Source organism: Eucyclogobius newberryi, unplaced genomic scaffold (genome assembly GCF_026437365.1).
Source record: "Eucyclogobius newberryi isolate DKJ021-1_F unplaced genomic scaffold, fEucNew1.0.hap1 SCAF_8, whole genome shotgun sequence".
Taxonomy (NCBI): domain Eukaryota; kingdom Metazoa; phylum Chordata; class Actinopteri; order Gobiiformes; family Gobiidae; genus Eucyclogobius; species Eucyclogobius newberryi.
In genome coordinates this window covers 33,627,948-33,645,771 of record NW_027316500.1, presented here as the reverse complement: position 1 = coordinate 33,645,771, position 17,824 = coordinate 33,627,948, and the positions used below count along the sequence as shown (strand labels likewise).

The 17,824-nt window shown below is 46.2% G+C and overlaps 1 protein-coding gene across 2 annotated transcripts in view; it reads left to right on the top strand.

Annotated features, from left to right (window-relative positions):
- The window catches only part of LOC140351120 (regulating synaptic membrane exocytosis protein 1-like), a 138,244-nt gene that overhangs the window by 99,678 nt on the left and 20,742 nt on the right, over positions 1-17,824 (top strand). The window contains exons 1-3 of one of the 2 annotated variants that reach the window (XM_072436820.1): positions 16,341-16,476; positions 16,573-16,667; positions 17,080-17,192. In XM_072436820.1, coding sequence (XP_072292921.1) covers positions 16,445-16,476; positions 16,573-16,667; positions 17,080-17,192 — 240 coding nt within the window. In that variant the 5' untranslated portion in view covers positions 16,341-16,444. Of the gene's footprint in view, positions 1-16,340; positions 16,477-16,572; positions 16,668-17,079; positions 17,193-17,824 lie in introns of those variants that run through there. The other variant, XM_072436821.1, reaches the window with a different exon arrangement.

Here is a 17,824-nt window from a genome sequence, read left to right as displayed (position 1 = left end):
TCAGACTGACGTGTGTTCAGACTGACGTGTGTTCAGGCTGACGTGTTCAGGCTGACGTGTTCAGGCTGACGTGTTCAGGCTGACGTGTTCAGGCTGACGTGTTCAGGCTGACGTGTTCAGGCTGACGTGTTCAGGCTGGCGTGTTCAGGCTGGCGTGTTCAGGCTGACGTGTTCAGGCTGACGTGTTCAGGCTGACGTGTTCAGGCTGACGTGTTCAGGCTGACGTGTTCAGGCTGACGTGTGTTCAGGCTGACGTGTTCAGGCTGACGTGTTCAGGCTGACGTGTTCAGGCTGACGTGTTCAGGCTGACGTGTGTTCAGGCTGACGTGTGTTCAGGCTGACGTGTGTTCAGACTGACGTGTTCAGGCTGGCGTGTTCAGGCTGACGTGTTCAGGCTGACGTGTTCAGGCTGGCGTGTTCAGGCTGACGTGTTCAGGCTGGCGTGTGTTCAGGCTGGCGTGTGTTCAGGCTGACGTGTTCAGGCTGACGTGTTCAGGCTGACGTGTTCAGGCTGACGTGTTCAGGCTGACGTGTGTTCAGACTGACGTGTTCAGGCTGGCGTGTTCAGGCTGACGTGTTCAGGCTGACGTGTTCAGGCTGGCGTGTTCAGGCTGACGTGTTCAGGCTGGCGTGTGTTCAGGCTGGCGTGTGTTCAGACTGACGTGTTCAGGCTGACGTGTTCAGGCTGACGTGTTCAGGCTGACGTGTTCAGGCTGGCGTGTTCAGGCTGGCGTGTTCAGGCTGGCGTGTGTTCAGGCTGACGTGTTCAGGCTGACGTGTTCAGGCTGACGTGTTCAGGCTGACGTGTTCAGGCTGGCGTGTTCAGGCTGGCGTGTTCAGGCTGGCGTGTTCAGGTTGGCGTGTTCAGGCTGACGTGTTCAGGCTGACGTGTTCAGGCTGACGTGTTCAGGCTGGCGTGTTCAGGCTGGCGTGTTCAGGCTGACGTGTGTTCAGGCTGACGTGTGTTCAGGCTGACGTGTTCAGGCTGACGTGTTCAGGCTGACGTGTTCAGGCTGGCGTGTTCAGGCTGACGTGTTCAGGCTGACGTGTTCAGGCTGACGTGTTCAGGCTGACGTGTTCAGGCTGACGTGTTCAGACTGACGTGTTCAGGCTGACGTGTTCAGGCTGACGTGTTCAGACTGACGTGTGTTCAGACTGACGTGTTCAGACTGACGTGTTCAGACTGACGTGTTCAGGCTGACGTGTTCAGGCTGACGTGTTCAGACTGACGTGTTCAGACTGACGTGTGTTCAGACTGACGTGTGTTCAGACTGACGTGTGTTCAGACTGACGTGTTCAGACTGACGTGTTCAGGCTGACGTGTTCAGGCTGACGTGTTCAGGCTGACGTGTTCAGGCTGACGTGTTCAGGCTGACGTGTTCAGGCTGACGTGTTCAGACTGACGTGTTCAGGCTGGCGTGTTCAGGCTGGCGTGTTCAGGCTGACGTGTTCAGACTGACGTGTTCAGGCTGACGTGTTCAGGCTGACGTGTTCAGGCTGACGTGTTCAGGCTGACGTGTTCAGGCTGACGTGTTCAGACTGACGTGTTCAGACTGACGTGTTCAGACTGACGTGTGTTCAGGCTGACGTGTTCAGGCTGACGTGTTCAGGCTGACGTGTTCAGGCTGACGTGTTCAGGCTGACGTGTTCAGGCTGACGTGTTCAGACTGGCGTGTTCAGGCTGGCGTGTTCAGGCTGACGTGTTCAGGCTGGCGTGTTCAGGCTGACGTGTTCAGGCTGGCGTGTGTTCAGACTGACGTGTTCAGGCTGACGTGTTCAGGCTGACGTGTTCAGGCTGACGTGTTCAGGCTGACGTGTTCAGGCTGACGTGTTCAGGCTGGCGTGTTCAGGCTGACGTGTTCAGGCTGGCGTGTGTTCAGACTGACGTGTTCAGGCTGACGTGTTCAGGCTGACGTGTTCAGGCTGACGTGTTCAGGCTGACGTGTTCAGGCTGGCGTGTTCAGGCTGGCGTGTTCAGGCTGACGTGTTCAGGCTGACGTGTTCAGGCTGACGTGTTCAGGCTGACGTGTTCAGGCTGGCGTGTTCAGGCTGGCGTGTTCAGGCTGACGTGTTCAGGCTGACGTGTTCAGGCTGACGTGTTCAGGCTGACGTGTTCAGACTGACGTGTTCAGGCTGACGTGTTCAGGCTGACGTGTTCAGGCTGACGTGTTCAGGCTGACGTGTGTTCAGACTGACGTGTTCAGGCTGACGTGTTCAGGCTGGCGTGTTCAGGCTGACGTGTTCAGGCTGGCGTGTTCAGGCTGACGTGTTCAGACTGACGTGTTCAGACTGACGTGTTCAGGCTGACGTGTTCAGGCTGACGTGTTCAGGCTGACGTGTTCAGGCTGGCGTGTTCAGGCTGACGTGTTCAGGCTAACGTGTTCAGGCTGGCGTGTTCAGACTGACGTGTTCAGACTGACGTGTTCAGACTGACGTGTTCAGGCTGGCGTGTTCAGGCTGACGTGTTCAGGCTGGCGTGCAGCCGCTGAGGCGGGAAAACAGAACAAATCAAAATATTTGTTCTGGTGGTTCTGGTGAACCTCTTTGGAGCTAAACCAGGACTAAAGCAGACCTAAACCAGGACTAAAGCAGACCTAAACCAGGACTAAAGCAGACCTAAACCAGGACTAAAGCAGACCTAAACCAGGACTAAAGCAGATCTAAACCAGGACTAAAGCAGACCTAAACCAGGACTAAAGTAGACCTAAACCAGGACTAAAGCAGACCTAAACCAGGACTAAAGTAGACCTAAACCAGGACTAAAGCAGACCTAAACCAGGACTAAAGCAGACCTAAACCAGGACTAAAGTAGACCTAAACCAGGACTAAAGCAGACCTAAACCAGGACTAAAGTAGACCTAAACCAGGACTAAAGTAGACCTAAACCAGGACTAAAGCAGACCTAAACCAGGACTAAAGCAGACCTAAACCAGGACTAAAGCAGACCTAAACCAGGACTAAAGCAGACCTAAACCAGGACTAAAGCAGACCTAAACCAGGACTAAAGTAGACCTAAACCAGGACTAAAGTAGACCTAAACCAGGACTAAAGCAGACCTAAACCAGGACTAAAGCAGACCTAAACCAGGACTAAAGCAGACCTAAACCAGGACTAAAGCAGACCTAAACCAGGACTAAAGCAGACCTAAACCAGGACTAAAGTAGACCTAAACCAGGACTAAAGCAGACCTAAACCAGGACTAAAGCAGACCTAAACCAGGACTAAAGTAGACCTAAACCAGGACTAAAGTAGACCTAAACCAGGACTAAAGCAGACCTAAACCAGGACTAAAGTAGACCTAAACCAGGACTAAAGCAGATCTAAACCAGGACTAAAGTAGACCTAAACCAGGACTAAAGCAGACCTAAACCAGGACTAAAGCAGACCTAAACCAGGACTAAAGCAGACCTAAACCAGGACTAAAGCAGACCTAAACCAGGACTAAAGCAGACCTAAACCAGGACTAAAGCAGACCTAAACCAGGACTAAAGCAGACCTAAACCAGGACTAAAGCAGACCTAAACCAGGACTAAAGCAGACCTAAACCAGGACTAAAGCAGACCTAAACCAGGACTAAAGTAGACCTAAACCAGGACTAAAGCAGACCTAAACCAGGACTAAAGTAGACCTAAACCAGGACTAAAGCAGACCTAAACCAGGACTAAAGCAGACCTAAACCAGGACTAAAGTAGACCTAAACCAGGACTAAAGTAGACCTAAACCAGGACTAATGCAGACCTAAACCAGGACTAAAGCAGACCTAAACCAGGACTAAAGCAGTCCTAAACCAGGACTAAAGCAGACCTAAACCAGGACTAAAGCAGACTTAAACCAGGACTAAAGCAGATCTAAACCAGGACTAAAGTAGACCTAAACCAGGACTAAAGTAGACCTAAACCAGGACTAAAGCAGACCTAAACCAGGACTAAAGCAGACCTAAACCAGGACTAAAGCAGACCTAAACCAGGACTAAAGCAGATCTAAACCAGGACTAAAGCAGACCTAAACCAGGACTAAAGCAGACCTAAACCAGGACTAAAGTAGACCTAAACCAGGACTAAAGCAGACCTAAACCAGGACTAAAGGAGACCTAAACCTGGACTAAAGTAGACCTAAACCAGGACTAAAGCAGACCTAAACCAGGACTAAAGTAGACCTAAACCAGGACTAAAGCAGACCTAAACCAGGACTAAAGCAGACCTAAACCAGGACTAAAGTAGACCTAAACCAGGACTAAAGCAGACCTAAACCAGGACTAAAGCAGACCTAAACCAGGACTAAAGCAGACCTAAACCAGGACTAAAGCAGACCTAAACCAGGACTAAAGCAGACCTAAACCAGGACTAAAGCAGACCTAAACCAGGACTAAAGCAGACCTAAACCAGGACTAAAGTAGACCTAAACCAGGACTAAAGCAGACCTAAACCAGGACTAAAGCAGACCTAAACCAGGACTAAAGTAGACCTAAACCAGGACTAAAGTAGACCTAAACCAGGACTAAAGCAGACCTAAACCAGGACTAAAGTAGACCTAAACCAGGACTAAAGCAGATCTAAACCAGGACTAAAGTAGACCTAAACCAGGACTAAAGCAGACCTAAACCAGGACTAAAGCAGACCTAAACCAGGACTAAAGCAGACCTAAACCAGGACTAAAGCAGACCTAAACCAGGACTAAAGCAGACCTAAACCAGGACTAAAGCAGACCTAAACCAGGACTAAAGTAGACCTAAACCAGGACTAAAGCAGACCTAAACCAGGACTAAAGTAGACCTAAACCAGGACTAAAGCAGACCTAAACCAGGACTAAAGCAGACCTAAACCAGGACTAAAGTAGACCTAAACCAGGACTAAAGTAGACCTAAACCAGGACTAAAGCAGACCTAAACCAGGACTAAAGCAGACCTAAACCAGGACTAAAGCAGTCCTAAACCAGGACTAAAGCAGACCTAAACCAGGACTAAAGCAGACTTAAACCAGGACTAAAGCAGATCTAAACCAGGACTAAAGTAGACCTAAACCAGGACTAAAGTAGACCTAAACCAGGACTAAAGCAGACCTAAACCAGGACTAAAGCAGACCTAAACCAGGACTAAAGTAGACCTAAACCAGGACTAAAGCAGACCTAAACCAGGACTAAAGGAGACCTAAACCAGGACTAAAGTAGACCTAAACCAGGACTAAAGCAGACCTAAACCAGGACTAAAGTAGACCTAAACCAGGACTAAAGCAGACCTAAACCAGGACTAAAGCAGACCTAAACCAGGACTAAAGTAGACCTAAACCAGGACTAAAGCAGACCTAAACCAGGACTAAAGTAGACCTAAACCAGGACTAAAGCAGATCTAAACCAGGACTAAAGTAGACCTAAACCAGGACTAAAGCAGACCTAAACCAGGACTAAAGCAGACCTAAACCAGGACTAAAGCAGACCTAAACCAGGACTAAAGCAGACCTAAACCAGGACTAAAGCAGACCTAAACCAGGACTAAAGCAGACCTAAACCAGGACTAAAGTAGACCTAAACCAGGACTAAAGCAGACCTAAACCAGGACTAAAGCAGACCTAAACCAGGACTAAAGTAGACCTAAACCAGGACTAAAGTAGACCTAAACCAGGACTAAAGCAGACCTAAACCAGGACTAAAGCAGACCTAAACCAGGACTAAAGCAGACCTAGACCAGGACTAAAGCAGACCTAAACCAGGACTAAAGCAGACCTAAACCAGGACTAAAGCAGACCTAAACCAGGACTAAAGTAGACCTAAACCAGGACTAAAGCAGACCTAAACCAGGACTAAAGCAGACCTAAACCAGGACTAAAGTAGACCTAAACCAGGACTAAAGTAGACCTAAACCAGGACTAAAGCAGACCTAAACCAGGACTAAAGCAGACCTAAACCAGGACTAAAGTAGACCTAAACCAGGACTAAAGCAGACCTAAACCAGGACTAAAGTAGACCTAAACCAGGACTAAAGCAGACCTAAACCAGGACTAAAGCAGACCTAAACCAGGACTAAAGTAGACCTAAACCAGGACTAAAGTAGACCTAAACCAGGACTAAAGCAGACCTAAACCAGGACTAAAGTAGACCTAAACCAGGACTAAAGCAGACCTAAACCAGGACTAAAGCAGACCTAAACCAGGACTAAAGCAGACCTAAACCAGGACTAAAGCAGACCTAAACAAGGACTAAAGCAGACCTAAACCAGGACTAAAGCAGACCTAAACCAGGACTAAAGCAGACCTAAACCAGGACTAAAGTAGACCTAAACCAGGACTAAAGCAGACCTAAACCAGGACTAAAGCAGACCTAAACCAGGACTAAAGTAGACCTAAACCAGGACTAAAGTAGACCTAAACCAGGACTAAAGCAGACCTAAACCAGGACTAAAGCAGACCTAAACCAGGACTAAAGCAGACCTAAACCAGGACTAAAGCAGACCTAAACCAGGACTAAAGCAGACTTAAACCAGGACTAAAGCAGATCTAAACCAGGACTAAAGTAGACCTAAACCAGGACTAAAGTAGACCTAAACCAGGACTAAAGCAGACCTAAACCAGGACTAAAGTAGACCTAAACCAGGACTAAAGCAGACCTAAACCAGGACTAAAGGAGACCTAAACCAGGACTAAAGTAGACCTAAACCAGGACTAAAGCAGACCTAAACCAGGACTAAAGTAGACCTAAACCAGGACTAAAGCAGACCTAAACCAGGACTAAAATAGACCTAAACCAGGACTAAAGCAGACTTAAACCAGGACTAAAGCAGATCTAAACCAGGACTAAAGTAGACCTAAACCAGGACTAAAGTAGACCTAAACCAGGACTAAAGCAGACCTAAACCAGGACTAAAGCAGACCTAAACCAGGACTAAAGCAGACCTAAACCAGGACTAAAGCAGACCTAAACCAGGACTAAAGCAGACCTAAACCAGGACTAAAGCAGACCTAAACCAGGACTAAAGCAGACTTAAACCAGGACTAAAGCAGACCTAAACCAGGACTAAAGGAGACCTAAACCAGGACTAAAGCAGACCTAAACCAGGACTAAAGCAGACCTAAACCAGGACTAAAGTAGACCTAAACCAGGACTAAAGTAGACCTAAACCAGGACTAAAGCAGATCTAAACCAGGACTAAAGCAGACCTAAACCAGGACTAAAGCAGATCTAAACCAGGACTAAAGCAGACCTAAACCAGGACTAAAGTAGACCTAAACCAGGACTAAAGTAGACCTAAACCAGGACTAAAGCAGACCTAAACCAGGACTAAAGCAGACCTAAACCAGGACTAAAGCAGACCTAAACCAGGACTAAAGTAGACCTAAACCAGGACTAAAGTAGACCTAAACCAGGACTAAAGCAGATCTAAACCAGGACTAAAGCAGACCTAAACCAGGACTAAAGCAGATCTAAACCAGGACTAAAGTAGACCTAAACCAGGACTAAAGTAGACCTAAACCAGGACTAAAGCAGACCTAAACCAGGACTAAAGCAGACCTAAACCAGGACTAAAGCAGATCTAAACCAGGACTAAAGCAGACCTAAACCAGGACTAAAGTAGACCTAAACCAGGACTAAAGCAGATCTAAACCAGGACTAAAGCAGACCTAAACCAGGACTAAAGCAGACCTAAACCAGGACTAAAGCAGACCTAAACCAGGACTAAAGCAGACCTAAACCAGGACTAAAGCAGATCTAAACCAGGACTAAAGCAGACTTAAACCAGGACTAAAGCAGACCTAAACCAGGACTAAAGCAGACTTAAACCAGGACTAAAGCAGACCTAAACCAGGACTAAAGCAGACCTAAACCAGGACTAAAGCAGACCTAAACCAGGACTAAAGCAGACCTAAACCAGGACTAAAGTAGACCTAAACCAGGACTAAAGCAGACCTAAACCAGGACTAAAGCAGACCTAAACCAGGACTAAAGTAGACCTAAACCAGGACTAAAGTAGACCTAAACCAGGACTAAAGCAGACCTAAACCAGGACTAAAGCAGACCTAAACCAGGACTAAAGCAGACCTAAACCAGGACTAAAGCAGACCTAAACCAGGACTAAAGCAGACCTAAACCAGGACTAAAGCAGACCTAAACCAGGACTAAAGCAGACCTAAACCAGGACTAAAGCAGACCTAAACCAGGACTAAAGTAGACCTAAACCAGGACTAAAGAAGACCTAAACCAGGACTAAAGCAGACCTAAACCAGGACTAAAGCAGACCTAAACCAGGACTAAAGCAGACCTAAACCAGGACTAAAGCAGACCTAAACCAGGACTAAAGTAGACCTAAACCAGGACTAAAGCAGACCTAAACCAGGACTAAAGCAGACCTAAACCAGGACTAAAGCAGACCTAAACCAGGACTAAAGCAGACCTAAACCAGGACTAAAGCAGACCTAAACCAGGACTAAAGCAGATCTAAACCAGGACTAAAGCAGACCTAAACCAGGACTAAAGCAGACCTAAACCAGGACTAAAGCAGACCTAAACCAGGACTAAAGCAGACCTAAACCAGGACTAAAGCAGACCTAAACCAGGACTAAAGTAGACCTAAACCAGGACTAAAGCAGACCTAAACCAGGACTAAAGCAGACCTAAACCAGGACTAAAGCAGACCTAAACCAGGACTAAAGCAGACTTAAACCAGGACTAAAGCAGATCTAAACCAGGACTAAAGTAGACCTAAACCAGGACTAAAGTAGACCTAAACCAGGACTAAAGCAGACCTAAACCAGGACTAAAGTAGACCTAAACCAGGACTAAAGCAGACCTAAACCAGGACTAAAGGAGACCTAAACCAGGACTAAAGTAGACCTAAACCAGGACTAAAGCAGACCTAAACCAGGACTAAAGTAGACCTAAACCAGGACTAAAGCAGACCTAAACCAGGACTAAAGCAGACCTAAACCAGGACTAAAGCAGACTTAAACCAGGACTAAAGCAGACCTAAACCAGGACTAAAGCAGACCTAAACCAGGACTAAAGCAGATCTAAACCAGGACTAAAGCAGATCTAAACCAGGACTAAAGCAGACCTAAACCAGGACTAAAGCAGACCTAAACCAGGACTAAAGCAGATCTAAACCAGGACTAAAGCAGACTTAAACCAGGACTAAAGCAGACCTAAACCAGGACTAAAGCAGACTTAAACCAGGACTAAAGCAGACCTAAACCAGGACTAAAGTAGACCTAAACCAGGACTAAAGCAGACCTAAACCAGGACTAAAGTAGACCTAAACCAGGACTAAAGTAGACCTAAACCAGGACTAAAGCAGACCTAAACCAGGACTAAAGCAGACCTAAACCAGGACTAAAGCAGACCTAAACCAGGACTAAAGTAGACCTAAACCAGGACTAAAGTAGACCTAAACCAGGACTAAAGCAGATCTAAACCAGGACTAAAGCAGACCTAAACCAGGACTAAAGCAGATCTAAACCAGGACTAAAGCAGACCTAAACCAGGACTAAAGTAGACCTAAACCAGGACTAAAGCAGACCTAAACCAGGACTAAACCAGGACTAAAGCAGAACTAAACCAGGACTAAAGCAGACCTAAACCAGGACTAAAGTAGACCTAAACCAGGACTAAAGCAGACCTAAACCAGGACTAAAGTAGACCTAAACCAGGACTAAAGCAGACCTAAACCAGGACTAAAGCAGATCTAAACCAGGACTAAAGCAGATCTAAACCAGGACTAAAGCAGACCTAAACCAGGACTAAAGCAGACCTAAAGCAGGACTAAAGCAGACCTAAACCAGGACTAAAGCAGACCTAAACCAGGACTAAAGTAGACCTAAACCAGGACTAAAGCAGATCTAAAGCAGGACTAAAGCAGACTTAAACCAGGACTAAAGCAGACCTAAACCAGGACTAAAGCAGACCTAAACCAGGACTAAATCAGATCTAAACCAGGACTAAAGCAGATCTAAACCAGGACTAAAGCAGATCTAAACCAGGACTAAAGCAGACCTAAACCAGGACTAAAGCAGATCTAAACCAGGACTAAAGCAGATCTAAACCAGGACTAAAGCAGACCTAAACCAGGACTAAAGTAGATCTAAACCAGGACTAAAGCAGACCTAAACCAGGACTAAAGCAGACCTAAACCAGGACTAAAGCAGACCTAAACCAGGACTAAAGCAGACCTAAACCAGGACTAAAGCAGACCTAAACCAGGACTAAAGCAGACCTAAACCAGGACTAAAGCAGATCTAAACCAGGACTAAAGCAGACCTAAACCAGGACTAAAGTAGACCTAAACCAGGACTAAAGCAGACCTAAACCAGGACTAAAGTAGATCTAAACCAGGACTAAAGTAGACCTAAACCAGGACTAAAGCAGACCTAAACCAGGACTAAAGCAGACCTAAACCAGGACTAAAGCAGACCTAAACCAGGACTAAAGCAGACCTAAACCAGGACTAAAGCAGACCTAAACCAGGACTAAAGCAGATCTAAACCAGGACTAAAGCAGACCTAAACCAGGACTAAAGCAGATCTAAACCAGGACTAAAGCAGACTTAAACCAGGACTAAAGCAGACCTAAAGCAGGACTAAAGCAGACTTAAACCAGGACTAAAGCAGACCTAAACCAGGACTAAAGTAGACCTAAACCAGGACTAAAGCAGATCTAAACCAGGACTAAAGCAGACCTAAAGCAGGACTAAAGCAGACTTAAACCAGGACTAAAGCAGACCTAAACCAGGACTAAAGCAGACTTAAACCAGGACTAAAGCAGACCTAAACCAGGACTAAAGTAGACCTAAACCAGGACTAAAGCAGATCTAAACCAGGACTAAAGCAGACCTAAAGCAGGACTAAAGCAGACTTAAACCAGGACTAAAGCAGACTTAAACCAGGACTAAAGCAGACCTAAAGCAGGACTAAAGCAGACTTAAACCAGGACTAAAGCAGACCTAAACCAGGACTAAAGTAGACCTAAACCAGGACTAAAGCAGATCTAAACCAGGACTAAAGCAGACCTAAAGCAGGACTAAAGCAGACTTAAACCAGGACTAAAGCAGACCTAAACCAGGACTAAAGCAGACCTACACTGTTTTCCATTTAAACCTGGACAGGTTTAAATGGAAAACAGAGGCATTACTTTCCATGGACTCAACATTCCCTTAAGAAAACATCTTTTGATATAATGTAATTTAATAAATGATATCAAAGAGACAGAAATGTATCAGACTGACTCAGCATGGACATTTTGATTGGCGTTTCTGTCTATAGATAGATGATGCGGTTTAGAAGACATACGTGCAATTAACAATAAAATATGTTTTTTTACATAGAAGTTCCTTTTTTTGTTATTTATCTCTATAAACTATAACTTTTATTAAAAAAAAATTAAAATAGAGATTTAATATGATTTTATGTTTTACGGAATGTAAGCAAAATCATCCAATTGCTCGATTTCTTGTTAGAGGTAAATAATCAATAGCTGCGGCTCTAAAATACACAATGTACACTATATAATAAGACTTTGAAATAATGTTAAATGTTAAAAATATGGGGCAAGAAAAAAATACTTTTTGTTAAATCTTAACAAAAGAAAATAAAGAAACACAGGATTTCCTTCTCCAAGAAAGAAGTGGAGACTCACCATTCCCACTGTAGTGACACGCCTTTGCTGTTCAGCCTGAGCTCTCCAGTTACTATGGGAATAATGACATGTTTTAATGGAGGAATGCATTTTATTTGAGACTAAATGTAAGTATCTGAGGGAAAACTTACCAATATTTGAATGTGGATATGTGCATCACTGAAATAACAAATAATACATTTATTTAAAGGAACACAGTATTACAGCAGTAACACTGACACAACAACATACCTGGACTGGTCATGTCAGGGGGCAAAGGTCATGTCAAGAGGCTTTGCACATTTTCTTTTGCTTTGAGGTTCTGATTCCTCTTCTGATTCAATGTAAAGGGGATTTTCCCTTGAAATACAAAAAACAGTATTTATCAACTGAGCAGTATAGAATATAAATTGTATACAGAGGGTAACTGGAGTAAAGCCATGCAGGTACAGGAGGAATAAAGAAACAGTACAAAAAATACTTTTTGTGCTAATGAAACTGCATTTTACCTTGATCTACTTTTTTTCCAGTCGCTCGTCAGCTTCACCATCTCTGTGGTTGTACATCCAGTTTTTTACATATTTTCCTCAAAGTTGTTGTCTTTGGTGAATGACTTTGTGGCACCAAAAAGGCAACATACAGAATGAATTAATGTGACTTGTACAAAAAATGTAGATTTACATAATTCCAAAAAAAAGTATGAATTCCAGTGCTATAAATGCTTACCACAAGTAATTAAATCCAGACGTCTTCACATGAGGTCCATGCTGTGTTAGGCTGCATGTTGTCTTCATATGAGGTCCATGCTTTGTTAGGCTGCATGTTGTCTTCATATGAGGTCCATGCTTTGTTAGGCTGCATGTTGTCTTCACATGAGGTCCATGCTTTGTTAGGCTGCATGTTGTCTTCATATGAGGTCCATGCTTTGTTAGGCTGCATGTTGTCTTCATATGAGGTCCATGCTTTGTTAGGCTGCATGTTGTCTTCATATGAGGTCCATGCTTTGTTAGGCTGCATGTTGTCTTCATATGAGGTCCATGCTTTGTTAGGCTGCATGTTGTCTTCATATGAGGTCCATGCTTTGTTAGGCTGCATGTTGTCTTCATATGAGGTCCATGCTTTGTTAGGCTGCATGTTGTCTTCATATGAGGTCCATGCTTTGTTAGGCTGCATGTTGTCTTCATATGAGGTCCATGCTTTGTTAGGCTGCATGTTGTCTTCATATGAGGTCCATGCTTTGTTAGGCTGCATGTTGTCTTCATATGAGGTCCATGCTTTGTTAGGCTGCATGTTGTCTTCATATGAGGTCCATGCTTTGTTAGGCTGCATGTTGTCTTTGAGGGCTTTTGAATAGTGTATTCTTTTGGGTGGCCACATCACATTTTCTGCCTTTTACTCTAATAGGACATGAACTGTACTGTAATTCTTTGATTGTCTTTAGTGTGGTGAATGGTCTTTGTCCATATCAGTTGCATCACGGCCTGAAAGTGGAAGAAAGTTAAATTAGTAATGTACATACAATACTTATTCTGAAACATTTTCAGGTGTAACAAAATTTATTTAATTGATGTACATCTATAAACATTAAAACATAATTACCCACTAAATAAACAGAACCATCATAAGTATGGAGTAATGAGGAAATAAAAACTACAAAGCACAACTGGTTTTACAGCTGCTGAGCTCAAGAAACAAGCCACACAAAAGTTTCACCTAGAAACTTGCATGTCGTTTGTTTGCTGTTGTATGAATGGATTTAAGTTAGAATAGCATAGAAGTAAATCATATTGATGAGAAAAATAAAATGTTTGTTTTAAAGCCAAATTAATCATTACATTTCCAATATTTGGTCTTCACTTTAGGCAATTTATACATTTTTAAAAGTAAACATTATGCCAAATCAACTAGAGAACATAATGCAATAAAATATAAATGGTAAACTACATCACAGGACTGTTCTATCCCTGTCATTACTACCAGCATAGGGTACTTGTACTTTCAGAAAACAATACAGTAATGGTAACCTGCTCTATGAGCTATTCTCTCCTCCAGACGCATAGACACAGACAGAAGCTCTGCCGTATCTCCAGGCTCCTGTCCCCACATCGCTCCTTGTGAGGCAGGTCGGCCTCATGGTCGGCCCCTGAGGGCCACCACACCGCACCCTGTGAGGCAGGTCAGCCCCATGGTCGGCCCCCGAGGGCGGGCGCACAGCCCCGAGTTTACTCCCCGTGTCCACATAACACACATAGATTGGTCCACTCTGTGTCTGTTCAACCCATATTTTATCCCAAGTACAGATTATGATTGTCTGATGTTGTACAAATACATTTTTCTAGCAGTTAAGCTAAATGCTTGCACATGTTAGCTGCTGCAGCTAACAGATGCTAGCTAACAAGACAATCAAGGAGCTCACGTTCATGGAGCTCTCACAGAGTAACGTGGAACATTCATGGAGCTCACGTTAGCTCACATTCATGGAGCTCACGTTCATGGAGCTCACGTTCATGGAGCTCTCACAGAGTAACGTGGAACATTCATGGAGCTCACGTTCATGGAGCTAACGTGAGCTCACGTTCATGGAGCTCACGTTCATGGAGCTAACGTGAGCTCACGTTCATGGAGCTCACGTTCATGGAGCTAACGTGAGCTCACGTTCATGGAGCTAACGTGAGCTCACATTCATGGAGCTCACGTTCATGGAGCTCACATTCATGGAGCTCACGTTCATGGAGCTCACATTTATGGAGCTCACGTTCATGGAGCTCACGTTCATGGAGCTCACGTTCATGGAGCTCACATTCATGGAGCTAACGTGAGCTCACGTTCATGGAGCTCACGTTCATGGAGCTCACATTCGTGGAGCTCACGTTCATGGAGCTCACATTCATGGAGCTAACGTGAGCTCAAGTTCGTGGAGCTCACATTCATGGAGCTCACGTTCATGGAGCTAACGAGAGCTCACGTTCATGGAGCTCACGTCATGGAGCTCACGTCATGGAGCTAACGTGAGCTCACGTTCATGGAGCTCACATTTATGGAGCTCACGTTCATGGAGCTCACATTCATGGAGCTAACGTGAGCTCACGTTCATGGAGCTCACATTCATGGAGCTAACATGAGCTCACGTTCATGGAGCTCACGTTCATGGAGCTAACGTGAGCTCACGTTCATGGAGCTCACGTTCATGGAGCTCACTTTAATGGAGCTCACGTCATGGAGCTAACGTGAGCTCACGTTCATGGAGCTCACATTTATGGAGCTCACGTTCATGGAGCTAACGTGAGCTCACGTTCATGGAGCTCACATTCATGGAGCTAACGTGAGCTCACGTTCATGGAGCTCACGTTCATGGAGCTAACGTGAGCTCACGTTCATGGAGCTCACGTTCATGGAGCTCTCACAGAGTAACGTGACGTGGTGGAAAGTAACAAAAGTCACAACTACTACAGTATCATTTTTAGTAGTACATTTTACAGTGGATACTTTTTACTTTTACTTCAACACATTTAAGAGCAGGTTTTTCTACTTTCTACTGAACTACATTGAAGTAAAAAAGTACTTTCCGACGAAAAGGTTTTGAGTTCAAGTCTCGGCTTTGAGCAAAGAAAATATATAATAACGACAACGAGAAACTGACTGAAGATCACCACATTTCACTCTTTAATGTTCAGCTAAAATCCGCGTGAAATACTTTTTACTCTAAAATGTAAACATACAATTCATACTTTTACTTCATTCGTCTTTTATATCTGATACTTTTCCTTGAGTATTTCTTTGCTCCTGTATCTGTACTTTGACGTCGTGACACATTGGTAATAAAGGCGTCAGGTGTCTCTTCTCGGGATCGAACCGACGACCTTGGTGTTCGAGGGGGACGGCTCTTCGGCGGTGTTTTTGAAGTCTGTGTTTGTGTGTTAAACTCACTGCTTCCTGCTCAGAGCGCTCATTTGTCCACCTTCAGTTTTTATGTGGAAAAAGCCATGATTTCATTTCTGTTTTTTTTTTTGTCCTGCATGCCGCCCTCACCCTCGCCGCCCTCACCCTCGCCGCCCTCCCTCTCGCCCTCCTCGCCCTTGCCCTCGCCGTCCTCGTCCTCGTTCTCGCACTCGCCCTCACCCTCGCCGCACTCGCCCTCACCGCCCTCGCCACCCTCGCACTCGCCCTCGTTCTCGCACTCACCCTCGCCGCCCTCGCACTCGCCCTCGCCGCCCTCGCCACCCTCGCACTCGCCCTCGTTCTCGCACTCGCCCTCGCCACCCTCGCACTCGCTCTCGCTCTCGCCCTCGCTCTCGCCCTCCTCGCACTTGCCCTCGCCGCCCTCGCCCTCATCCTCGTTCTCGCCCTCACCCTCGCCGCCCTCATACTCGCACTCGCCCTCGCACTCGCCCTCGCACTCGCCCTCGCACTCGCCCTCGCCGCCCTCGCCACCCTCGCACTCGCCCTCGTTCTCGCACTCGCCCTCGCCACCCTCGCACTCGCTCTCGCTCTCGCCCTCGCTCTCGCCCTCCTCGCACTTGCCCTCGCCGCCCTCGCCCTCATCCTCGTTCTCGCCCTCGCACTCGCCCTCACCCTCGCCGCCCTCATACTCGCACTCGCCCTCGCCGCCCTTGCCCTCACCCTCGCCGCCCTCGCACTCGCCCTCGCTGCCCCCGCTCTCGCCCTTGCTGCCCTCGCTGTGTCCTGTTCTCTGGTTTGTGTCTGAGGCCGCGCCCTCTAGTGGACAGAGGGGCCCACACTGCAGTAAAGGACGGCTCTTTGCCTTTCGTAAAACGCTTCTTTAAATGTGCCGTGAAGTTGCCTTTTCACTCTAGATGTGTCGTACTTACGGATTTGTGTGTTTTTCTGTCCAATGCCTTGTCTCCAAATGCGACGCTCTCAAAAGTATAACTCTTTCTTCAGAATCCAAATCCTGCTTCGTGAATCCTGCGATAGCTTCATCTGCTCCTTTTGTGTCTTTCTGCTTGTTTGCGCTCCCAGGGGCCACCTGCAGGGCGGCGCTCCTGCCTCCACCGCACCTCGAAAAGTCAGACAGCTTCCTCAACTTCCTCCCAAAAGCAACTCCGTCGAACAAGGTCAGACTCAGCGGATTTCACCGCGTATTTGTATATATATATATATATATATATATATATATATTTTTTTAGTTAGTTAGTTAGTTTTGTTTAGTCGTAATTGTACAAATTTAACATAATGTGATGTGGTGTGTGTGTGGTGTGTGTGTGGTGTGTGTGTGTGTGGTGTGTGTGGTGTGTGTGTGGTGTGGTGTGTGTGTGTGTGTGGTGTGTGTGTGGTGTGGTGTGTGTGTGTGTGTGGTGTGGTGTGTGTGTGTGTGTGGTGTGTGTGGTGTGTGTGGTGTGTGTGTGTGTGTGTGGTGTGTGTGTGGTGTGGTGTGTGTGTGTGTGTGTGTGTGGTGTGTGTGGTGTGTGTGGTGTGTGTGTGTGTGTGTGGTGTGTGTGGTGTGTGTGTGTGTGTGTGGTGTTGCAGCACTCGTAGCAGAAGAGCGTGTGCGTCAGCTGCAGAGAAGAGTTCACTGCAACAGAATGTCCACGGCCTCGAGTCAACAAGAGCTGGACCGAGCGCTCAAACACAAGAGAGAGGTGCTGACCCTTCACCAACACGAGAACACGAGAACGCGAGAACACGAGAACACGAGAACACAAACGCTCAACACGAGAACACAAACGCTCAACACGAGAATACGAGAACACGACAACACGAACGCTCAACACGAGAACACAAACACGGGCACAAATAAGCACAAATTATTCTGTTGAATTCATATTTAGAACGTCTAAAAGTCGTAGGCTGTAGAGAATAGAACAAAAGTTACGACTGTAACTACGGTTCTATGAATCCTGGATGACCGCCAGAGGCGGAGCATGAAGCACTGGATGATCATCCTTGCACACACACTGGTCGAGGTGTATAGTCACGTGACACCGGCAGCTCAGTCCCTAGAAACCTTCTCGCAAATCACGAGAGTTCCGAGGACCGGCTCTGGCGGTCATCCAGGATTCATAGAACCGTAGTCACAGTCGTAACTTTTGTTCCATTTCATCCCTTCTGACCGCCAGAGGCGGAGCATGAAGGAGGCGGAGCATGAAGGAGGCGGAGCATGAAGGAGGCGGATCATGAAGCACTGGATAATGAACATCAGCTGAGTCCCGAGGAATAGACAAAACCATAGCTCAATGGGACGCAGAAGAGTGTTGCCGGAGAACCTCTTCCA